The sequence below is a fragment of the Ranitomeya variabilis genome, chromosome 2 (genome assembly GCF_051348905.1).
Source record: "Ranitomeya variabilis isolate aRanVar5 chromosome 2, aRanVar5.hap1, whole genome shotgun sequence".
NCBI lineage: Eukaryota > Metazoa > Chordata > Amphibia > Anura > Dendrobatidae > Ranitomeya > Ranitomeya variabilis.
In genome coordinates this window covers 1081748696-1081770067 of record NC_135233.1, presented here as the reverse complement: position 1 = coordinate 1081770067, position 21372 = coordinate 1081748696, and the positions used below count along the sequence as shown (strand labels likewise).

The window sequence follows — 21372 nt, the reverse complement described above, 5'->3', positions numbered from 1 at the left end:
CTACAATTTTTAACGAAACAAATTCACAAAATGCTATTAAAACCATGAACATTACAATCACTGGGTGGCCATATGTAGACTTTAATAGTATAAATATTTATGTTTAATTTATTTGCTTGTATAACACCATTAATTCCATCCAGAGCAACCTGACGACACTCATGCAAACCAATGGAGAACGTACAAACTCGTTACAGATGTTGTCCTTGGTGGGATTTAAAACTAGGACCCAAATACTGCTAAGCAACAGTGCTAGCCACTGAGCCATTGTGCTGCCCATCTCCCAATAAAGTATTTTTTCAGTGCTGCCCATCTTGTGCCTCTTATATCAGGCTATGTTGAGTCAAGAGAAAGCGTTTGCCTCTTTACTAAAGCACAGAGACGTAGAGTCCTTCAGCTTCAGTACATCAGTTGCTTTCTATTCCACGGTTTGCCTCAGAGCAAAGAGTGAGGGCTTCAGCTGAAGCCAGTTGCCTTACAATCTGAGACAAATCTCATTAAGGAAAGATGTGGTCAATCTCCTTAGATTCATATAATATACTAAATGGACAAAACTATTGAGCACCCTCTACATTATATCTACAGGAGCTTTTCTGACCTCCCCTTCTACATCCATAGATATTAATATGAAGTCGATCCATCTGCAGATATAACGGCTCCTGCTCTAGGAAAAATTTCTACATGATTGTGGAGGTGTTTGTGGGAATTTTCGCTCCTTCACCCAGAAGAGCATTTGTGAGGTCAGACCCTCATGTTGCTGGAGAGGCCGGTCACATAATCTCCATTCCAGTTCATCCCAAAGTCTTTGGATTGGACTGAGGTCCGGGCTTTGTGGTTCCGATCATGTACTTCCACAAATCTCCCCCAACCATGTTGTTATTGAGCTTAGGCATTGGGCACAGTCATGAGCTACAGAAAAGGGCCTTCCCCAAACTACTCCCACAAAGCTGGAAGCTATAATTGTCATAATATCTTAAGATTTATCATCAATGGTGGTAAAGGGCCGAGGCAGAACACTGATAACAAGCCCAATATGTATACAGAGAAAAACACTGGAGTACATGTCCATACATAATTTAGTACAAGTTTATTAAAGCAGAAAATTCACAAAATACAATTACATACAAAAAAATTCAAGACAAAATGTCAATGATTCAGATTAAGAGGAAACCAAGTAGCACAGATCAAAAGCTAGTGTGGGTCTCTAAAAATCGCCATATACCGCCATAAAGTGCATAGTGCAAGTGTACATGGGTATTACAACAGGAGGGAAAAGTATCACATTGAGGGCAGTGCAAGAGCCCTGTACACAGGCTCAAGGAGTATCATGGAAGTAGCCCAATACCCCCCAGTTCTTACCCATATGTTGGCGTCAGACAGAGGACCACACCGTAACCCATACGCGCGTTTCGCGTTCGCTTCTTCCGGGGACCGCCCCCGGAAGAAGCGAACGCGAAACGCGCGTAGGGGTTACGGTGTGGTCCTCTGTCTGACGCCAACATATGGGTAAGAACTGGGGGGTATTGGGCTACTTCCATGATACTCCTTGAGCCTGTGTACAGGGCTCTTGCACTGCCCTCAATGTGATACTTTTCCCTCCTGTTGTAATACCCATGTACACTTGCACTATGCACTTTATGGCGGTATATGGCGATTTTTAGAGACCCACACTAGCTTTTGATCTGTGCTACTTGGTTTCCTCTTAATCTGAATCATTGACATTTTGTCTTGAATTTTTTTGTATGTAATTGTATTTTGTGATTTTTCTGCTTTAATAAACTTGTACTAAATTATGTATGGACATGTACTCCAGTGTTTTTCTCTGTATACATCCGGTTTTTTTGGAGTGTCCTAAAGTACCGTGTCAGGTATATTTCTCCACTGGAAACTCTCCCCATAGTGGTGTCGGGCATGGTGGAGAATAGCCAGATTGTACCCTCCTTTTTGGGCTTCTGTCTCTAACAAGCCCAATAGCATTATCCTTCCTCCACCAAACCGTACAGCGGGCAAAATGCAGTCAGGGGGTAACATTCTCATAGCATTCACCAAACCCAGACTCCTCCACCAGACACCAGATAGAGTAGTGTGATCCGTCTTTGCATAGGACACATTTTTTCCAGAGTCTAGTAGTGGTGACTTTATTAGTGATGAGCGAGTATACTCGTTGCTCGGGTTTTCCCGAGCATGCTCGGCAACCCCCACATGTATTCAGACTGTCTAGCAGCCGCAAATCATGCAGCTGAGGCTACGAAAACTAAATCTTTGAGCACGCCCTAAATACTCGGAGGACACCTGAGCATGCTCGGGAAAACCCGAGCAACGAGTATACTCGCTCATCACTAGACTTTATTCCACCCCATCCAAAGCTCGACTTTGTGCATGGTGATGTGCAGATGCATGCAGCTGCTCGTCCATGGAGCTCCCTGCTGGGGGCAGTATTTTTACTGATGTTAATACCAGGACTAGACTCTGCAGTTATGGAATCAGCGGAACGTTAGTGAAGTTTGAATCCTCTGCTCTTCAGCATTCGGCCCCCCGCTCTGTAACATTATGAGGTCTCCACTTTGTGGCTGAATTGCTGTGCTTCCTTCTACTTCTCTATAACATCACTCACAGGGGATGGGGGAAGATTCAGGAAGAATAGCGGTCATGAAAGGACTTGTTACAGCGGTAGCTTCTATTACAGGACCACGCTGTTATCAGAGACCTCTTCACCACCAGTTATTCTGTCACACATTAGTAAAAGCAGATGACATGGTGGGGAGCCCGATGTTATACGCTATAGGTGAGGAGCTAGATGTTTTACACTGGAAGTGACAGGACTTTATTTTATGCACCGGGGACAATGAGGCCAAATGTTATACATCAATCTTAGTGGAGCCAGAAGTTATACACCGGGGACAATAGGGCATGATGTTATATGGCAGAGGTGAGTAGCTGTTGTTTAACATTTGGGGGGTGCACATCTTATACATCGGGGGACAATGGGGTCAGATGTTATAGACTGGGCAAATTGGGCTGAATGTTATACACTGGGGAGTAATGGAGGTAAATGAAAAAAACATGAATATAAAGGGGTCTCCCAATACTTTTGTCCATTTGTGTATATCATTCATTATATATTTTTCACAGGTTGCTCTTTTTGCTTTTTCAATTTAATGGATTATAAAATCTGGGAAGAGGGAATTTGTTATAAATATCTATTATTATTTGTGTATTTTCTCAATGTTTTGTACCTTTATTTGTAACATTCATCTTTTCAGATTTCAAGTGTGGAGAAAACGTATTTCTGTCTAACTTCAAGGCCCCCTGGTATGCGGTTATTGATTCTTGGTACAGTGAATATGTGGACTATAAATATGGATTTGGGGCCTTATCTGATCTAGAAACCGGCCATTACACACAGGTAAGTGGCATCCATTGGGACTTTTTATGAGTGGAAAAATCTCTGGACACAATATATTATATATATATATATATATATATATATATATATATATATATATATATATATATATATATATATATATATAGTGTCTCTAGCTCTGTTGGGAAGGGTCCTGGCTAAACGAGTCCTAGAGAGGGTGAGATAGAAATGGGTTATGTCTGGTGTTTCATCTCGGCCCAATTGCTGTGAAAGGAGTGTTTGGATTTGGATTTCCTTAATCTGACAAAATGTTTTCTTTGCTGCTATTTTTATATATATTTTATATCTTGTAGCATGTTTTATGCTAATGAGACAGGACTAGTATCTTCTCGTGGGCTAGTTTTGCCTTGGATGTAACAGCATGAAACCAATAGAGATTATAGTAGCTCTATAGTGCAAGTTGCCAATCATGCCCAGAGACGGGCGATTAGGAAAGCTGAGGCAGGACTAGTCTGGGAGAAGGGAAGCCCTCCTGACTAGTCCTACTTCACCAGTATATGCAATATTTCAGTATTAGAGATGGGCGGACCCATGGACGCTCATGTCTGGCGGGTTCGTCAGAACAGTTAAAAAAAGTTTGGGTACCAGAACAGTACACAATCCCAAACCCAGCCTGGACCCCATTCACTTGAATGGGGGGCCGGAACATCCAGTGTTTGCTACACTGTAATGTGCGGTCACTGAGGCTGCGTTACCAGCTGGGCCCCTGAACTACGGTAATCTCAGTGAGATCACGGCTAACACAGTGACAAAAAGTCTCACGGTGCCACGGTAAGTTCACCGGGAGAAATTTCTCATTTTTTCTCACTGTGCTAATCGTGATCTAACCGAACCCATACAGTAACACGGATTTCCTGATGAAGTCAATATTCAGGTCCTTGCCCAAACAGTATGGACCCCAAGCTTTACTGTTTGGGTTCACAGATTTCTATTCAGAATAAAAGTTAATTCTTCAAACATAGCAGCGTTAGTATAGCAAACAAAATACATTGTCCAATTAAATAAATCTTCACCAATACTGCTATAATAGCAAATGGTGACAGTCAGGGGACCAGAATAGTTTACCTTTTAAGTAGCATTCCAAAAATGATAAATTAACTTGTCTAATAAAATAATCTCTTCATTATTTGCAATGCTGGTTTTAATCCAATGCTAAATAAGTTCATGCATTTTTTTAAATATTTTTAGGTGATGTGGGCAACTTCCTATTTAATGGGATGTGAAGTAAACGAGTGCTCAACCGGCCCTAACAAATATGTTTACGTTTGTCACGTTTGTCCAGCGTAAGTATTAATTGTGGAATGATTTCTACATCACAGGCTCCTGGTTCAGGTTCATACTTGACATAACAAACATAGTTACCGTATATACTCGAGTATAAGCCGACCCGAGTATAAGCCGACCCCCCTAATTTTGCCACAAAAAACTGGGAAAACTTATTGACTCGAGTATAAGCCTAGGGTGGAAAATGAAGCAGGTACCGGTGAATTTCAAAATTAAAAATAGATACTCCATACCATTCATTATGGCCCCATAGATGCTCCACATAAAGCTGTGCCACATATAATGCTCTGCACCATTCATTATGGCCCCATAGATGCTCCACATAAAGCTGTGCCATATATACAATGCTCTGCACCGTTGCCCCATAGGTGTGCCATATATATAATGCTCTGCACCGTTGCCCCAGAGCTGTGCTATATATATATAATGCTCTGCACCGTTGCCTCATAGCTGTGCCACATATATAATGCTCTGCACCGTTGCCCCATAGCTGTGCCATATAGTGCTCTGCACCGTTGCCCCATAGCTGTGCCATATAGTGCTCTGCACTGTTGCCCCATAGCTGTGCCATATAGTGCTCTGCACCGTTGCCCCATAGCTGTGCCATATAATGCTCTGCACCGTTGCTCCATAGCTCTGCCATATAGTGCTCTGCACCGTTGCCCCATAGCTCTGCCATATAGTGCTCTGCACCGTTGCCCCATAGCTCTGCCATATAGTGCTCTGCACCGCTGCCCCATAGCTGTGCCATATAGGGCTCTGCACCGTTGCCCCATAGCTGTGCCATATAGTGCTCTGCACTGTTGCCCCATAGCTGTGCCATATAGTGCTCTGCACCGTTGCCCCAAAGCTGTGCCATATATATAATGCTCTGCACCGTTGCCCCATAGCTGTGCCATATAGTGCTCTGCACCGTTGCCCCATAGCTGTGCCATATAGTGCTCTGCACCGTTGCCCCATAGCTGTGCCATATAATGCTCTGCACCGTTGCCCCATAGCTGTGCCATATAATGCTCTGCACCGTTGCCCCATAGCTGTGCCATATAGTGCTCTGCACCGTTGCCCCATAGCTGTGCCATATAGTGCTCTGCACCGTTGCCCCATAGCTCTGCCATATAGTGCTCTGCACCGTTGCCCCATAGCTCTGCCATATAGTGCTCTGCACCGCTGCCCCATAGCTGTGCCATATAGTGCTCTGCACCGTTGCCCCATAGATACTCCACATAAAGCTGTGCCATTGCTGCTGCTGCAATAAAAAAAAAAAAACACATACTCACCTCTCTTGCTTGCAGCTCCTCAACGTCCCGTCCCGGTGTCTCTCCGCACTGACTGATCAGGCAGAGGGCGGCGCGTAAATTATATGCGTCATCGCGCCCTCTGACCTGCACAGTCAGTGCATACTTACCTGCTCCCGGCGTCCCGCTCCTTCCCCCAGACAGCTGGTCTTCGGTGCCGCAGCCTCTTCCTCTGTCAGCGGTCACCGGCACCGCTGATTAGAGAAATGAATTATGCGGCTCCACCCCTATGGGAGGTGGAGCAGCCTATTCATTTCTCTAATGAGCGGTCCCACGTGACCGCTCAGGGGAAGAGGCTGTGGCACCCGGAGACCGTGGGATGGGCAGGGGGAGCGTCAGGATCGCCGGGACTAGGTGAGTATATGACAGTCCTCACCCGCCGACCCCACCACCGATCATGACTTGAGTATAAGCCGAGAGGGGCACTTTCAGCCCAAAAATTTGGGCTGAAAATCTCGGCTTATACTCGAGTATATACGGTAAGTTGATATTCGGACATTTGGTGATTTATAGTAACATGGTTAGCAAGTCCAAAAAAATACATTTGTCCATCCAGTTCAGCCTATATTCCATCAGAATAAATCCCCAGATCTACATCCTTCTAAAGAACCTAACAGCTGTTAGATACAATATTGCTACCCTCCAGGAAGACGTCCAGGCCTCTCTTGAACCCCTCGACTGAGTTCACCATCACCACCTCCTCAGACAGGGAATTCCAGATTCTCACTGCCCTAACAGTAAAGAATCTTCTTCTATGTTGGTGGAAAAACCTTCTCTCCACCAGACGCAGAGAATGCCCTCTTGTGACATCACCTTCCTTGGTATAAACAGATCCTCGGAGAGCTATTTGTATTGTCCCCTTAAATATTTAGACATGGTTATTACATCACCACTCAGTCATCTTTTTTTATATACCAAATAATCTTAATTTTGCTAATCTCTGTGTATTGTAGTTCCCCATCCCCTTTATTAATTTTGTGGCCCTCCTTTGTACCCGCTTTAGTTCCATTATATACTTCCTGAGCACCGGTGCCCAAAACTGTACACAGTATTCCATGTGCGGTCTAACCAGAGATTTGTACAGAGGCAGTATAATGCTCTCATCATGTGTATCCAAACCTCTTTTAATGCACCCCATGATCCTGTTTCCCTCGGCAGCTACTGCCTGGCACTGGCTGCTCCAGGTAAGTTTATCATTAACTAGGATCCCCAAGTCCTTCTCCATGTCAGGTTTACCCAGTGGTTTCCCATTCAGTGGGTAATGGTGAAATTGATTCCTTCTTCCCATGTGTATAACCTTACATTTATTTATCATTGTTAAACCGCATCTGCCACCTTTTGTCCCAAGTTTCCAAGTTATGCAGATCCATATGTAACAGAATACTATCTTCTCTTGTATTGACTGCTTTACATAGTTTTGTATCATCTGCAAATATCGATATTTTACTGTGTAGACCTTCTACCAGATCGTAATAAATATGTTGAAGAGAACAGATCCCAACACTGACCCCTGCGGTACCCCACTAGTCACAGCAACCCAGTTAGAGAGTATACCATTTATAACCACCCTCTGCTTTCTATCACTAAGCCAGGTACTTACCCATTTACACACATTTTGTATACCAACCTCTCGTGTGGCTCGGTATCAAAGGCTTTGGAAAAATTAAGATATACCATGTCCAATGACTCACCTTGTGTAGTGACACTGACAGTGTCATTATGGAAAGCCTAGATGGTACAAGCAGGGGTCAGGGACCGAGGGATGGAAGTATAAAGAGCAGGGCACGCAGTGTGCACAGGACCTGAGACTAGGGCACTCAGTAAGTACAGGACCTGAGAATAGACAGTCACGTGATCGCAGAGGGGCGGAGCTACCACTTTAGAGGATGGGGAGACAGCTGAGAGAGCCAAGCACAGGACAGAGAACAATGACGTAGTCAGTGGGGAGCTGAGGGTCAAAAGCCAGACGAGAGCGAGGTACCAGGGACAAAACCAAAGAGTAAACCCAGACGAGCCAAGGGTTCAGAGAACCAGGAATGTTATAAAAGTACCGAGCAGAAAACAGAGGCAGGAGTCAGGTGACAGAACCGGGTCATACACAGCAAAGCTCACACACTGAGGCAAAGTGATTGCAGATGAGTAACCTGGGTCAGCAACCACAAACCGAGTAAACAGAAGTATCACCAACACATTGCACCACTTCTCTCTCACGCATCCTGCGGTCCATGAGGATGGCGTGGGTCATGGCCTCCTCCAGTGAATCGAGCAGAGGATGCAGGGAAAAGGCATCCTTTAAATGTTCGAGACCCCTTCGGAATAGTCCCCTGAGAGCCGAGTCATTCCAGTATACTTCAGGTACTCACCGCCTGAACTCAGAACAGTACCACTCCTCAGAAAACTTTCCTTGGGTGAGATCCATAATAGTGTCCGCAGCCAATCTCACTCGATCAGGTTCAACATAAATCAGACCCAATGCCTCAAAGAACCGATCAACAGACAATCTCTCAGGGGAGGTACGAAGTAGGGAGAAAGCCCAGGACTGTGGCCTCTCATGTAATAGGGAAATAACTATCGCCACCCTTTGACTCTCATCACCCAAGGACCAAGGACGCCGGGAAAAAAGTAATTTGCAACTCTCCCTAAACACTTGGAATTTTCTATTATCCCCAGAAAAGGTATCCGGAAGGTTGAGAGTGGGTTCAGGCGAGGACAAGAAGACATCAGACTCAGCACCATCCACATTGCCAGACGGGGAGGAGGCACCCCAAACAGTGTTAACAGTATCCGCCAACTCCCTTTATACATGTTGGTGTGAAGCAACCAACGCTCTTTGCTCAACAGACAGGTTCTGCATTATCTTGGCCAGGTTAGCCACCTGATCAGACAATGCATTTAGCGGGTCCGTAATACACAATGAGTCACAAGGTCCCCCAAAAATATAAGGGTCGGTGATAATGTAGTGACACTGAGAGTGTCACTATGGAAAGCCTAGATGGCGCAAGCAGGGGTAAGGGACCGAGGGACGGAAGTATAAGGAGCAGGGCATGCAGTGCGCACAGGACCTAAGACTAAGGCATGCAGTAAGCACAGGGCCTGAGACTAGACAGTCACATGATCGCAGAGGGGCGGAGCTACCGCATGAGAGGACGGGGAGACAGCTGAGAGCGCGGAGCACAGGACAGAGAACAATGGCATAGTAAATTGGGAGCCAAGGGTCAAAAGCCAGATGAGAGCGAGGTACCAAGGACAAAACCAAAGAGTAAACCGAGACAAGACAAGGGGACAGAGAATCAGGAAGGACAGAACAGTACTGAGCAGAAAACAGAGGCAGGAGTCAGGTGACAGAACCGGGTCATACACAACAAAGCTCACACACACTGAGGCACAGCGATTACATATGAGTAATGTGGGTCAGCAGCCACAAACTAAGTAAATGGAAGTACCACCGACACCTGACCCAGGAACCAGCAGCATTAAATAGCCGCCCCAGAACCAGAGAGAGGCAATCCTAGTTAACCCTGATGTGACCAGGATGGAGGCTAGATAATCCCATCTAGATTCATGACATCTTGGTCCAGTCTATAGCTTACCTGTTCATAAAAACAGATTAGATTGGTTTGACAGGAGCAATTCCTAATAAACCCATGCGGAGTTAAACACTTATTCTCATTGAGATAATCCAGAATAACATCCCTCAGAAACCCTTCAAATATTTCACCAACAATAGAGGTTAGACTTACTGGCCTAAAATTTAAAGGTTCACTTTTAGAGCCCTTTTTTGAATATTGTTACCACCTGTCCTGTGGAACAGACCCCGTCGCTATAAAGTCCCTAAATATAAGAAATGATGGTTTGTCTATTGCATTATTGCATTACTTAGTTCTCTTAGTACTCGTGGGTGTATGCCATCTGGACCCCGAGAATTATCTACTTTAATCTTATTTAGTTGGTTTCGCACCTCTTCTTGGGTTAGATTGGTAACCCTTAAAATAGGGTTTTCTTTGTCTATCGGCATTTCACCTAGCATTTCATTTTCCACCGTGAATACCATGGAGAAGAAGGCGTTTAATGTATTAGCTGTTTCCTCGTCATCTACAACCATTCTTTCCACACAATTTTTTAAGGAGACTACACTTTCACTTTTGATTTTATTTACTATTGATATAGTTGAAGAACAGTTTGGGATTACTTTTACTCTCTTTAGCAATGTGCAATACTTCTAATTAAGTGAAGGATATAGATTTACAGTTTAAAGGAAAAAAGTTTTAGTTTGTAGCTAGGCTTCCCTTTACCCCAGGCAATGAATCGGTTCATTGCCTGACCCTGTATCTAAATAATTCTGGTCAAGGCAGCAAAGCTTGTCATTGGTATCCCTCCAGGCACCCAGCATCTGGAGTAAATGCTCCACCCACTCCCTCATTTAAAGTGATGGTCTGACACCTAAAATGTCCTTCCTAAATATCTATCTTTACATCCTTACCACTTTTGTAATAAGCTTTATTATAAAATGCCCTACATTTCTCCCTATATATCACCGAATAAATCAAGCACTAAAGTGTCCATATACAGATGTATGCAAAAGAAGGAATATGTAATGGCAAAGCAGGAGAAGAATTGTCATAGAGACATCATGACATCTAACCTATGTAAGACACCGGTAGCAGTGAAAAGGCAGTGACCCACAAAGTTCAAACATAAAATTCTCTTTAATGTGTTATCTTCACACAGAAAAGCCGGATTACTCACCGGTAATGCTCTTTTAATGAGTCCACGACAGCACCCCACATGAGAGAGAGGGATCCGCCCATAGGAACAGGAAACCTACAGAATAAAAGGAGGCGGTCCCCTCTCCTCCTCAGTTTAGTTTACAGAGTATAAAAAGGGAACCGCAAAAGCTTTAGTATTAATTCTTATACAGCAAAATATCTTAAAAACTCTATACAACCATTATTTGTGAATTAAAGAAAGGGCTGTGCATAATCAGGGAGGGTTGTAAATGGGTGCTGTCGTGGACTCATTAAAAGAGCATTACCGGTGAGTAATCCGGCTTTTTACCCTTCGCCACGACAGCACCCCACATGAGAGACTTTCAGAGAGTTATTACTCGGGTGGGATGACTGTACTAAGCACAGCTCTACCAAAGGTCAAATCAGACGATGAAGATAGATCAAGTCTATAATGGTTGTAAAAGGTAGAAGGTGTAGACCAAGTTGCGGCCTTACATATTAGATGGATCGGGACATCCGCTTGTTCCGCCCAGGAGGAAGCCATGGCTCGTGTTGAGTGCGCTTTAATACCCACTGGAGGAATCTCGCCTTTCGATGTATAGGCCAAGCAGATAGCATCTCTGATCCACCGAGATATGGTAGCTCTCGTGACCCCATGTCCTTTCTTGTGGCCCTGAAAGGAGATAAACAGAGCCCTACTCTCCCTCCATGCTTGACACCTTTCTATATAAGTCAGGATGGCTCTTCTGACATCTAAGGTGTGGAACTTCTGTTGTTCAGGGGTTACAGGAGAATCAAAGAAGGAAGGGAGAAATATTTCCTGTGACCTGTGGTAGGTGGATGCTACCTTAGGGAGGTATGAGGGGTCTGGTTTTAGGACTATTCGGTCATGGAATATCAGTAAGAATGGTGGGTCTACTGATAGGGCCTGGATGTCACTAACACATCTGGCTGAGGTCAGAGCTACCAAGAGGGCTACCTTATATGTGAGGACATTTAGAGGTATAGAATCTAGAGGCTCAAATGGGGAGCTGGTTAAGGCTTCTAGCACTAGATTTAAATCCCACGGAGGTAGACGGGGAATATGTACTGGGTTACTGCGTTCACAAGACTTAATGAATCTGGAGACCCATCTATCAGCGGCTATATTATATCCATATAAGGCTCCTAACGCTGATATCTGGACTCTTAAGGTGTTCACTGATAGTCCTAATTCTCTACCTTTTTGTAGGAATTCTAGAATAGGTGTTATCGGAACCTGTTTAGTGAATGGTACTGTATGAAAGTCTAAGAATTTTTTCCATACCCTGCTATATATCAGGGTTGTAGATCTTTTCCTACTTAGTAGCAGGGTGTTTACTAGTTGTTCTGAGAAACCCCTTGAAGTTAATAATTGCCGCTCAAGTTCCACGCCGTCAAGTGAAGCCCTTTCACTTGCGGGTGGAAAAACGGCCCTTGGAACAGTAGTTCCTTGTCCAATGGAAGAATCCATGGATCGGATAGACACATGGTCTGGAGGCAGGAGAACCACGGTCTTTTTGGCCAGAAGGGTGCAATGAGGATTACCCTTGCTTGCTCCCTCCTGATCTTCCTGATCACTAGCGGAATTAGAGACATCGGAGGAAAGGCGTATGCCAGTTTGAAGTTCCAAGGATGGTGTAGAGAGTCCAGCATGTCTGGATGATCCATGGAGTTCAGAGAAGCGAATCTTTCTACCTGTCTGTTGCCTCTTGTGGCAAATAGATCTATCTGAGGCACTCCCCATGCTTTCGTTATTAGTCTGAACACGGCTCTGTTTAAGGACCATTCTCCCTGGCATAGCCTGTTTCGGCTGAGGTAGTCCGCTTTGGTATTCTCTATTCCTCTGATGTGTAGGGCTGTTAGGGATGCAAGATGAGTCTCTGCAAATTGGAAGATATCCCCTGCGATGGTCATCAGACTTCCTGACCGTGTACCGCCCTGGCGGTTTACATAGGCCACTGTGGTGGAGTTGTCTGAGAAAACTCTTACATCTGCTCCTTGGATCTGTGGAAGAAAATAATTTAAGGCTTTCCCTACTGCTGTTAACTCTTTCCAATTTGATGAACATGATGATTCTGACTGATTCCAGGTATCCTGGACTATATCATCCTCCATATGTGCACCCCATCCCGTAGGGCTGGCGTCTGTAGTAATTATTTTGGATGGATCTATTATCCATGGTACACCCCCTGAAAGGTGTCCCATATCTAGCCACCAAGATAGAGATTCTATGACATCTCTAGAGAGAGTTAGTTTACTCTCTAGGTGTCCTTCCCGTCCCTGGGCTGACAGTACTTCGTACTGTAATTGGCGGGTATGGAATTGAGCCCATGGTACAGCCGGGATACATGAGGACAATGATCCCAGTAAGGACATAGCCTTCCTTAGTGTCATGTAGGGGTTTTTTATCGCTTCTGACACCTTTGACGGGATAGTCCTTTTCTTTGAATGCGGGAGGAAGCTTTTTTGACTTACTGAGTCTAGCTGGATCCCTAGAAACATTTGAGTAGTGTCTGGATTCAGCCTGGACTTTTCGAAGTTGATAATCCAGCCCAACTCCTGCAGGGATGAGATTGTGTTAGACAACCGCAATTTACATTGAGCCACAGAATTCCCTATTACTAGAAAGTCATCCAGGTAGGGTATTATTAAAGTGTCCCGTTGGCGTAGATGAGCCATTACCTCTAACATCACCTTTGTAAAAATGCGGGGGGCCATAGAAAGCCCAAATGGCATTGCTACATATTGGAAGTGACGAACCTGTCCCTCCAGGATGACCGCTACTCTTAGATACTGCTGGTGTTCGGCATGTATAGGAAGGTGATAGTAAGCATCTTTTAGGTCTATCCCGGCCATGACACACCTAGGGAACAAAAGCTTGATGGTAGAACTAATGGATTCCATTTTGAAAGTGTGGTTACGTAAAAAGGAATTTAGTTTTTTGAGGTTTATGATGGTTCTGAATGAACCATCTGGTTTATTGATCAAGAATAAAGGGGAATAGAACCCCCTCCCTTCTTGATCCCGGGGAACTTCTATCAATACTTTTTTAGATAGAAGCGATAGGATCTCTGATTCCAGAGCTTCTTGTTGTTGTTGACCTCTCGGAGATGTTACAATAAAAGAATCCCAAGGGATTCTATCAAATTCTAATTTTAATCCATTCCCAATAATGTCCAGAATCCAAGGACTAGATGTTATTAATTTCCATTTAGCAGCGAAATATTTCAATCTACCGCCCACTTCATAATTAACGGTACTTGTTACATCTTGGGTTATAGGATCCGGAAAACAGAGCACCTTTTTGTTTTGGATCCTTTGCCTCCCAGCGCTCCCTTTGCTCAGTGGGTTTATTCCTGGTGAAGGGGCGTCTCCTGAAAGCTCTCCTGTAAGAGGGAAGGTACTGGTTAGGGAAGCCTTTCTTCCGCTCTCCTGCTTTATTTAAGAGCTCGTCCAGAGCTTTCCCGAATAGGAACTCACCCTGGCAGGGGATCGCACAAAGTTTTGCTTTGGCCTGTGCGTCCCCTTTCCAATTCTTCAACCAGAGTGCTCGCCGGGCTGTGTTTACTAGGCCGGCTGACCTGGCTGTTAGGCGTAGCGAATCCACCGAGGCATCGGCTAGAAATGTTACTGCATCTTTCATTAGAGGGATTTTCGACAGAATTGTATTTCTGGAAGCTCCACTTCTAATTTGTTCCTCCAGCTGCTCCGTCCATACTAGCAGTGACCTTGCAGTACAGGTGCTAGAGATGGCTGGTCTGAATGCCCCCGTATTAGCCTCCCATGACCTTTTAAGCAAGGCTTCTGCTTTCCGGTCTAACGGATCAGTTAGCGTCCCTGAGTCCTCCACAGGCAAGACCGACTGTTTAGAAGTTGAAGCCACTGCAGCATCAACTTTTGGTACCTTTTGCCAGGAATTAAGTTCTTCATCACTGAAGGGGTAGCGTCTTTTAGCAGAGGATGGTAAAAAACCTCTTGTATGTTGTTTCTCCCACTCTTTTTTAACCAGCTCCTTAATTGTGGGTATGGCGGGGAAGGACCTTCGTTTTCTTTGTCCTAACCCCGCGAACATGATGTCCTGCGCTGACTTCTTTCCCTTCTCATCTGGGCACCCCATCGTGCTCCTGACGGCTTTAATTAAACTGTCTACACTGCTATTTGGTAGACAAAGCCCTCCTTCATATTCCGATGAACTTGGCTGGGACTCCTCTTCATCAGAGGATTTTTGCACTACCTCTGACTCCGAGCTTACTGGAGATCGGGACCTGCTGGGCTGGCGGGTACTGGTGCTACTTGTATGGGCCAGACCTTGCATCTCTTCCCGAATTATGGCTCTAACGTCAGATGGAGTCATTACGTTTTCTTGCCGTAATGTCAGTACGATGCACTCTGCACATAACCTCTTAGTATATGAGTCCGGGAGGGGTTGCAAGCATAAGGCACATTCTCTGTGTTTGGTTTTATGTGTCCTTTTCTTAGTCTAGAGGAAGGGGATATAGGAGGAACATATATCAGCATATGGGAAGAGACTCTTTTAAAACTCACCCAGTGAAGCTGACAGGTACCGGTTCTGGAGGCGGATTCTTAGCTGAAAGACCTTTCTGTTTGGTGGCAGATCGCTTTTCCTGGGATCGATCTCCACTTTTAGTGCTGCTCCTGGCGCTTGTCTCCTTACTGGGAGACTGCTCTGTTGCAGACAAGTGCGCTACATCGGGCGGTGAAGCCATACTTACACACACCGGCCGACGCTAGCGCTGCACTTTTGAATCTGGCGCCGAATCTCCTGCCTCCCCGGACCCAACCCGGAAGTGCTCCAGCGACTTCCGGGTTAGACGCGCCGCTCCTCCTTACCATGCGGCGGCTGCTGGATAAGAAGCCGGCCGCTGAGCGCGCGCGTCCTCATGGATCCGGGCGGCCCAGCGGCACCGAACCCGGACCATGGCGATGAACAGACGAGGGGGAGGCTGCAAACAGTGGCTCCCCCGCCGCTGCCTCTGGTACCGCAGCCCCTGCCGTTCCACCAGAGACTGACGCAGGCGGGTGCATGGCCCAGGAATAGTGTTGAGCGATACCGTCCGATACTTGAAAGTATCGGTATCGGAAAGTATCGGCCGATACCGGCAAAGTATCGGATCCAATCCGATACCGATACCCGATACCAATACAAGTCAATGGGACTCAGGTATCGGACGGTATTCCTGATGGTTCCCAGGGTCTGAAGGAGAGGAAACTTTCCTTCAGGCCCTGGGAACCATATTAATGTGTAAAAGAAAGAATTAAAATAAAAAATATTGCTATACTCACCTGTCCGACGCAGCCGGGACCTCAGCGAGGGAACCGGCAGCGTTGTTTGTTTAAAATTCGTGCTTTTACTTGGTTACGTGAGGTCCCGGCTTGTGATTGGTCAGGGCGGCCATGTTGCCGGGACGCGGACCAATCACAGCAAGCCGTGACGAAATTACGTCACTGCTTGCTGTGATTGGTCCGCGTCCCGGCAACATGGCCGCCATTAACCAATCACAAGCCGTGACGTCACGGGAGGCTGGACATGCGCGTATTTTGAAAAGCGCGCGTGTCCAGCCTCCAGTGACGTCCCGGCGCCATGTTGCCGGGACGCGGACCAATCACAGCAAGCCGTGACGAAATTACGTCACGGCTTGCTGTGATTGGTCCGCGTCCCGGCAACATGGCCGCCATTAACCAATCACAAGCCGTGACGTCACGGGAGGCTGGACACGCGCGCTTTTCAAAATACGCGCATGTCCAGCCTCCCGTGACGTCCCGGCTTGTGATTGGTTAATGGCGGCCATGTTGCCGGGACGTCACTGGAGGCTGGACACGCGCGCTTTTCAAAATATGCGCATGTCCAGCCTCCCGTGACGTCACGGCTTGTGATTGGTTAATGGCGGCCATGTTGCCGGGACGCGGACCAATCACAGCAAGCCGTGACGTAATTTCGTCACGGCTTGCTGTGATTGGTCCGCGTCCCGGCAACATGGCCGCCCTGACCAATCACAAGCCGGGACTTCACGTAACCAAGTAAAAGCGCGAAATTTAAACAAACAACGCTGCCGGTTCCCTCGCTGAGGTCCCGGCTGCGTCGGACAGGTGAGTATAGCGATATTTTTTATTTTAATTCTCTTTTTTACACATTATTACATTAATGTTGTTGCGATACCCGATACCCGATACCACAAAAGTATCGGATCTCGGTATCGGAAATTCCGATACAGCAAGTATCGGCCGATACCCGATACTTGCAGTATCGGAATGCTCAACACTACCCAGGAATCCTTTTTGGACTGCAGGTACTTCGGGGTTCCCATAGAAACAGGAAACCTAAACTGAGGAGGAGAGGGGACCGCCTCCTTTTATTCTGTAGGTTTCCTGTTCCTATGGGCGGATCCCTCTCTCTCATGTGGGGTGCTGTCGTGGCGAAGGGTAAAAAGGTTCCAAGCATATAACTTCAATGCATATAACTTCAGCGTTCAATTCACACCAGTTCATAACAGCATCCTTTAGATTACAGTCACTACACACACTAGTCCTCCTCTGACTTGTTTTGTGGGTGTCCTGCACCGCTGTATCAGTCTCTACTCACAGCCGTACACAGACCTTGACATCCTCCTGTCTGCAACTGTGGCACACGCCAGTCCTTACTCTGGTCACAGGACTGTCTACCTCCAGTTCACCTCCGGGCACAAGACCTGTCCACATCCGTGATCAGTCGTCGTGGACAGCAGCACCACTGTGTATGCTGTGGGTTGTCAGACCTCACTCTGGCCTTAACACACCTGAGACTCCTCAGACTCAACTCTCCATACTACAGGACTTTTAACAATTGTAATCACAGCTACACCTGCGATTAGAACGCCCCCTTATGGCCTCACTACGCCTCTGTGCGCATCCTGAGGAGAACAAACAGCACCCCCTAGTTGTAACAAGGGTCAGTGCCTCAAACCTGACATGTAATGGGCATATGACATACATAAATTAAGAGTAGAAGAGTCCATATTACTTATCTGGAATAAGTACACTATTCATTGTACGTATTTCCCCTATTAAAGATTCATCAGGAGTGGATTTCGGGGTCCTAGAAGAATGAACGTTATGTTAGAACATCCTTGTGCTCAGTGTCCCATGTTCAGCGAGTGCAGTGCAGCGGAACACTCCGATCTCCATCAGAGAACAGTCTCTCCGTATATTATCCGGGAGTATAAGGAGGCTGGGGCTGCACTCACTCCCCACAGCGTTCCTCGCCCTCCTGGAACAGAACATCTCACAGCTTCTAGTACTGCCTGTAAATGAATTATTAGCAGAGAGCAGCTGGAGAAGCAGACATTGACACCAGCACCTCTTCACAGCTTATAGCACTGTCCTCAAATGAATTGGGCGATGGCGTTGGTGTCACTCATTGCTTCGATCATCGCCACTTGCTGATGACTTGTTTGAGAGCGCTGCTAGAAGCTGTGGGGCAGCGATGAAGTCACTCACTGCTTCTATCTCTGCTCCCTGATGACATCTTATGTCATAGAAGCTGCAGGAGAGGAAATAGAAGCAAAGTGCTGGCGCTGCACTTACATCTCCCACAGCATCTATCGCCTTGGATCTAGGACATCAGAAGGCGGCCATGCAAGAAACTAGTAAGTAACTGCAGAGCCGCACCCTGATAATATCCTGTACGAGGAAGGGTGGCAGATAGTGTTGAGCATTCCGATACCGCAAGTATCGGGTATCGGCCAATATTTGCGGTATCGGAATTCCGATACCGAGATCTGATACTTTTGTTGTATCGGGAATCGGTATCGGGATCGATATAATGTGTAAAATAAAGAATTAAAATAAAAAATATTGATATACTCACCTCTCCGACGCAGCCTGCACCTTACCGAGGGAACCGGCAGCCTTGTTTGCTTAAAATGCGCGCGTTTATTGCCTTCCGTGACGTCACGGCTTCTGATTGGTCGCGTGCCGCCCATGTGACCGCGACGCGACCAATCACAAGCCATGACGTAATTCTCAGGTCCTAAATACCTAAAATTAGGCATTAGGCTTGTGATTGGTCGCGTCGCCTTCATCATGGGCGGCACGCGACCAATCAGAAGCCGTGACGTCACGAAAGGCAATAAACGCGCGCATTTTAAGCAAACAAGGCTGCCGGTTCCCTCGGTAAGGTGCAGGCTACGTCGGAGAGGTGAGTATATCAATATTTTTTATTTTAATTCTTTATTTTACACATTAATATGGATCCCAGGGCCTGAAGGAGAGTTTCCTCTCCTTCAGACCCTGGGAACCATCAGGGATACCTTCCAATACTTGAGTCCATTGACTTGTATTGGTATCGGGTATCGGTATCGGATTAGATCCGATACTTTGCCGGTATCGGACGACACTTTCCGATACCGATACTTTCAAGTATCGGACAGTATCGCTCAACACTAGTGGCAGACGCTGAAGTGAAGTGGCCCCAAACTTCATTCAAGCGTAAATGTAGTAAAAAAAAACATATTTAGGGATTATCAGGATAAGAGGAAAGTGTACGGCATTTTATAATAAAGCTGATTCGGTGGTTAGTGTGTAAAGATAGATATTTAGAAAGGACCTTTTTAGTGCTAGGCCGCCATTTAATTACTCTGTTAACATATATGTATTAATAATTATGCTACCGTTTATATTTCCAATTAAAGAGGAAACAAAGGGTCCACACTTTATCCCTGGAAGGAAGGGAAGCCGTGTGAGGACTGCCCCAATTCATGTGAAAACAATCTCTGCAGTAAGTTCTTATAGGAAAAATATTACATTTTATTTCATTTTTTCCCATTTGGTCATTTGTCAGTTTCTGATTATAATCCAGATACTGGGGATGTGTAGAGAATTAAATAACATCAGTTCTAGTGAGGTTCACAAGCTGACATTGAAGTATCACAGGTACTAGTCATCCATAACCTTTATTGTACAATGATTTACATTAGGCGGTTTTCACCCTTTAATGCAGGGTGCCCCCCAACACACTAGCCTCCACATTGCCCCCTATTTAAGCAGCAAAACATAGGAAGCCATATTGCCCTATAACATTAGAATTCACATCCCATTGTTACATATCATGCTACCATAAACAGTGGATTTTTGAAAAAAGTCACAGACAAAAAAGCAGAGATGTTTCCTGCTCAGGCCTCCAAAGCAAACACACTGGCAGGTGTGAATAATGGCCTGTGTGAATAATGCCACATACAGACTAGTATCTTTTATCTTTTTAGGAACTAAAATACCAAGCAGCCAACACTAGATTGAAAGTGGTTGTTTCATCGGTATTGTTGCACCTGTGTTTCAGCCATCATTAATCGGGTCCGCTGCACCCTGCCAGTGCATTTGCTTTGGAGGCCTCAGCAGGCAATCATCTCTGCTTTTTTCTCTGTAACTTTTTTCATAGACAGTGAAATCTACAATGCCACGCAAACTTTACCCTCAACAGCCCCCACATACTATTGCCAGGAAAGTACCCTCTTAAGCACAGGAAGCCATGCTCTTTTCCCCCCCCCCAAACATTATCTTCCTCAGTGCCCACATAATTCAGCCAGATAATGTACCCTCATAAGCACAAGAAGCCACATTGCCACATAGAATTAGTTTGAACTGTATCCACCTCATATTGCCAGGTAATGTATCTCATAAAGACAGTAAGCTACCCTGGCCTCATGACATCAGCTGTATTTTACATTGCCAAGTAATGTACCTTAATAACAACTAGTAGGTATATTACCTACACGACATTATCTTTCACATTGCTCACCTTAATAATGTAACGCTTCAAACACAAGAACCTACTTTTTGTTACAGCACTCCGTTTGTTACTGCACTCCTTTCTTTACAGCAGGACGTTCATTACAGCACGACGTACATTACAGCACAACGTACATTACAGCACGACGTACATTACAGCACGACGTACATTACAGCACGACGTACATTACAGCACAACGTACCTTACAGCACGACGTACATTACAGCACGATGTACATTACAGCACGACGTACATTACAGCACAACGTACATTACAGCGCGACATACATTACAGCACGATGTACATTACAGCACGACGTACATTACAGCACAACGTACATTACAGCGCGACATACATTACAGCACAACATACATTACAGCACAATGTACATTGCAGCACAATGTACATTACAGCACGGCATACATTACAGCACAACGTACATTATAGCACGACATACATTACAGCACAACGTACATTACAGCACAACATACATTACAGCACAAGGTACATTACAGCACGACGTTCATTACAGCACGACGTTCATTACAGCACGACGTACATTACAGCACGACAAACGTTACAGCACAACATACATTACAGCACAACATACATTACAGTACGACAAACATTACAGCACAATGTACATTACAGCACGACGTACATTACAGCACGACATACAGTACAGCACGACTGTTGTGAACTCTGTTCTTGGGCTCCCTCTTGTGGTCACGAGTGGTACTGAGTGAGTGCTGTCTTTGGGCTCCCTCTGGTGGCTCTTTTTGTCATTCTGCGGGTCTGTGGCTAGATCAGCTGTCTCGTCATCTGCTAGTTGGTTCC

At 45.6% G+C, this 21372-nt stretch overlaps 1 protein-coding gene across 2 annotated transcripts in view; it reads left to right on the top strand.

The window, feature by feature from the left end:
- The window catches only part of LOC143808734 (cysteine-rich venom protein-like), a 78316-nt gene that overhangs the window by 9148 nt on the left and 47796 nt on the right, over positions 1–21372 (top strand). The window contains exons 7-9 of one of the 2 annotated variants that reach the window (XM_077291678.1): positions 3264–3406; positions 4616–4710; positions 19442–19527. In XM_077291678.1, the coding sequence (XP_077147793.1) occupies positions 3264–3406; positions 4616–4710; positions 19442–19527 (324 nt within the window). The remainder of the gene's footprint in view (positions 1–3263; positions 3407–4615; positions 4711–19441; positions 19528–21372) is intronic. The other variant, XM_077291679.1, reaches the window with a different exon arrangement.